Source organism: Eimeria tenella, genomic scaffold (genome assembly GCF_000499545.2).
Source record: "Eimeria tenella Houghton genomic scaffold, Eth_scaff4085, whole genome shotgun sequence".
NCBI lineage: Eukaryota > Apicomplexa > Conoidasida > Eucoccidiorida > Eimeriidae > Eimeria > Eimeria tenella.
In genome coordinates, this window is record NW_013544999.1 from 1 (window position 1) to 1,128 (window position 1,128).

Here is a 1,128-nt window from a genome sequence, read left to right on the forward strand (position 1 = left end):
GCAGCGCGCTGCTGCTGCTGCTGCTCCTGCTGCTGCGCCGCCTCGCCCAGCAGTGCCACCAGAGACTCCCTTGCTGCTGCCTCCTCAGCAGCAGCAGCAGCAGCAGCAGCAGCAGCAGGGTCATCATCAGCAGCAGCAGCAGCAGCAGGAACCAGCTGCAGTGGAGCCGTCGACTCAAGCGCCATCAGCAATGAATCCAACGCTGCAGACACCAAACCCTAAACCCCAAACCCTAAACCCTAAACCCTGAACCCTAAATCCCAAACCCTAAACCCTAAATCCTGAACCCTGAACCCCAAACCCTAATCCCTAAACCCCCCAAAACCCGAGCCTCATACCCTTCGTTTTGTACCCTAAAGAAGAGTATATCACAAACCCCGGGGTGATAACCCTAAAACCTAAACCGTAAACCCTAAACCCTAAAACCTACCGGCTTTGCGAGAGCCGCTGGCTGCGAGTCTTTCTACCAAGGACCTCCACCCTGCTGCTGCTGCTGCTGCTGCTGCTGCCTTTGTTGCTGCTGCTGGGCAGCGCCCACAGCAGCGCATCACCGCTCCTGCAGCGCCGAAATAAAACCCAAAACCTAAACCCTAAACCCTAAACCCTAAACCCTTATTCTCAGAAACCCCAGCCTTCTTCCGCAGCAGCAAGTGCTGTTTGTAAACCCTAAACCCTAAACCCTTCCTCGGCCCTTTGGCTGTCACGCGCTGCGCTCTCCCAAGTGATCGTTCCCGCGGCAGGGCTAGGGTTTAGCGTCTGGGGTTTAGGGTTTACCGAAGTTTAGGGTTTAGGGTTTAGGGTTTACCGAAAAGGTAAATGGCAGCCTCTCTAACAGTCCCCTCGGAATCCCTCATTTGTGCTGCTGCGATCTCGAGAATATCAGCAGCAGAAACAGCAGCAGCAGCAGCATCCGCAGCAGCAGGACCCGCAGCAGCCTCCCCCCACACTCCGGCGTGGACGCTGCAGCAGAAGCAGCAGCAGCAGCAGCAGCAGCTTTAGAAAGGCTAACATCAACAGAGGCGCTATCAGCAAGCCCGTAAGTATTCGACGCAGCAGCAGCAGCTGCTGCTGCTGCAGCAACGGATGCTGCTGTTGTTGCTGCTGCTGCTGCAGCAACAGCGGCTGCAG

General features: G+C 56.6%; 1 protein-coding gene across 1 annotated transcript; it reads right to left on the minus strand.

Annotated features, from left to right (window-relative positions):
* Positions 1 to 174: 174 nt before the first annotated feature.
* ETH_00037590 (uncharacterized protein) lies at positions 175 to 960 on the minus strand (the record flags this gene model as incomplete). Its single annotated transcript, XM_013379853.1, has 3 exons — positions 175 to 202; positions 475 to 556; positions 806 to 960. Coding segments are annotated over 3 exons (265 nt in total), but the record flags the coding sequence as incomplete, so codon positions are not given.
* Between the last annotated feature and the right edge of the window lie 168 nt (positions 961 to 1,128).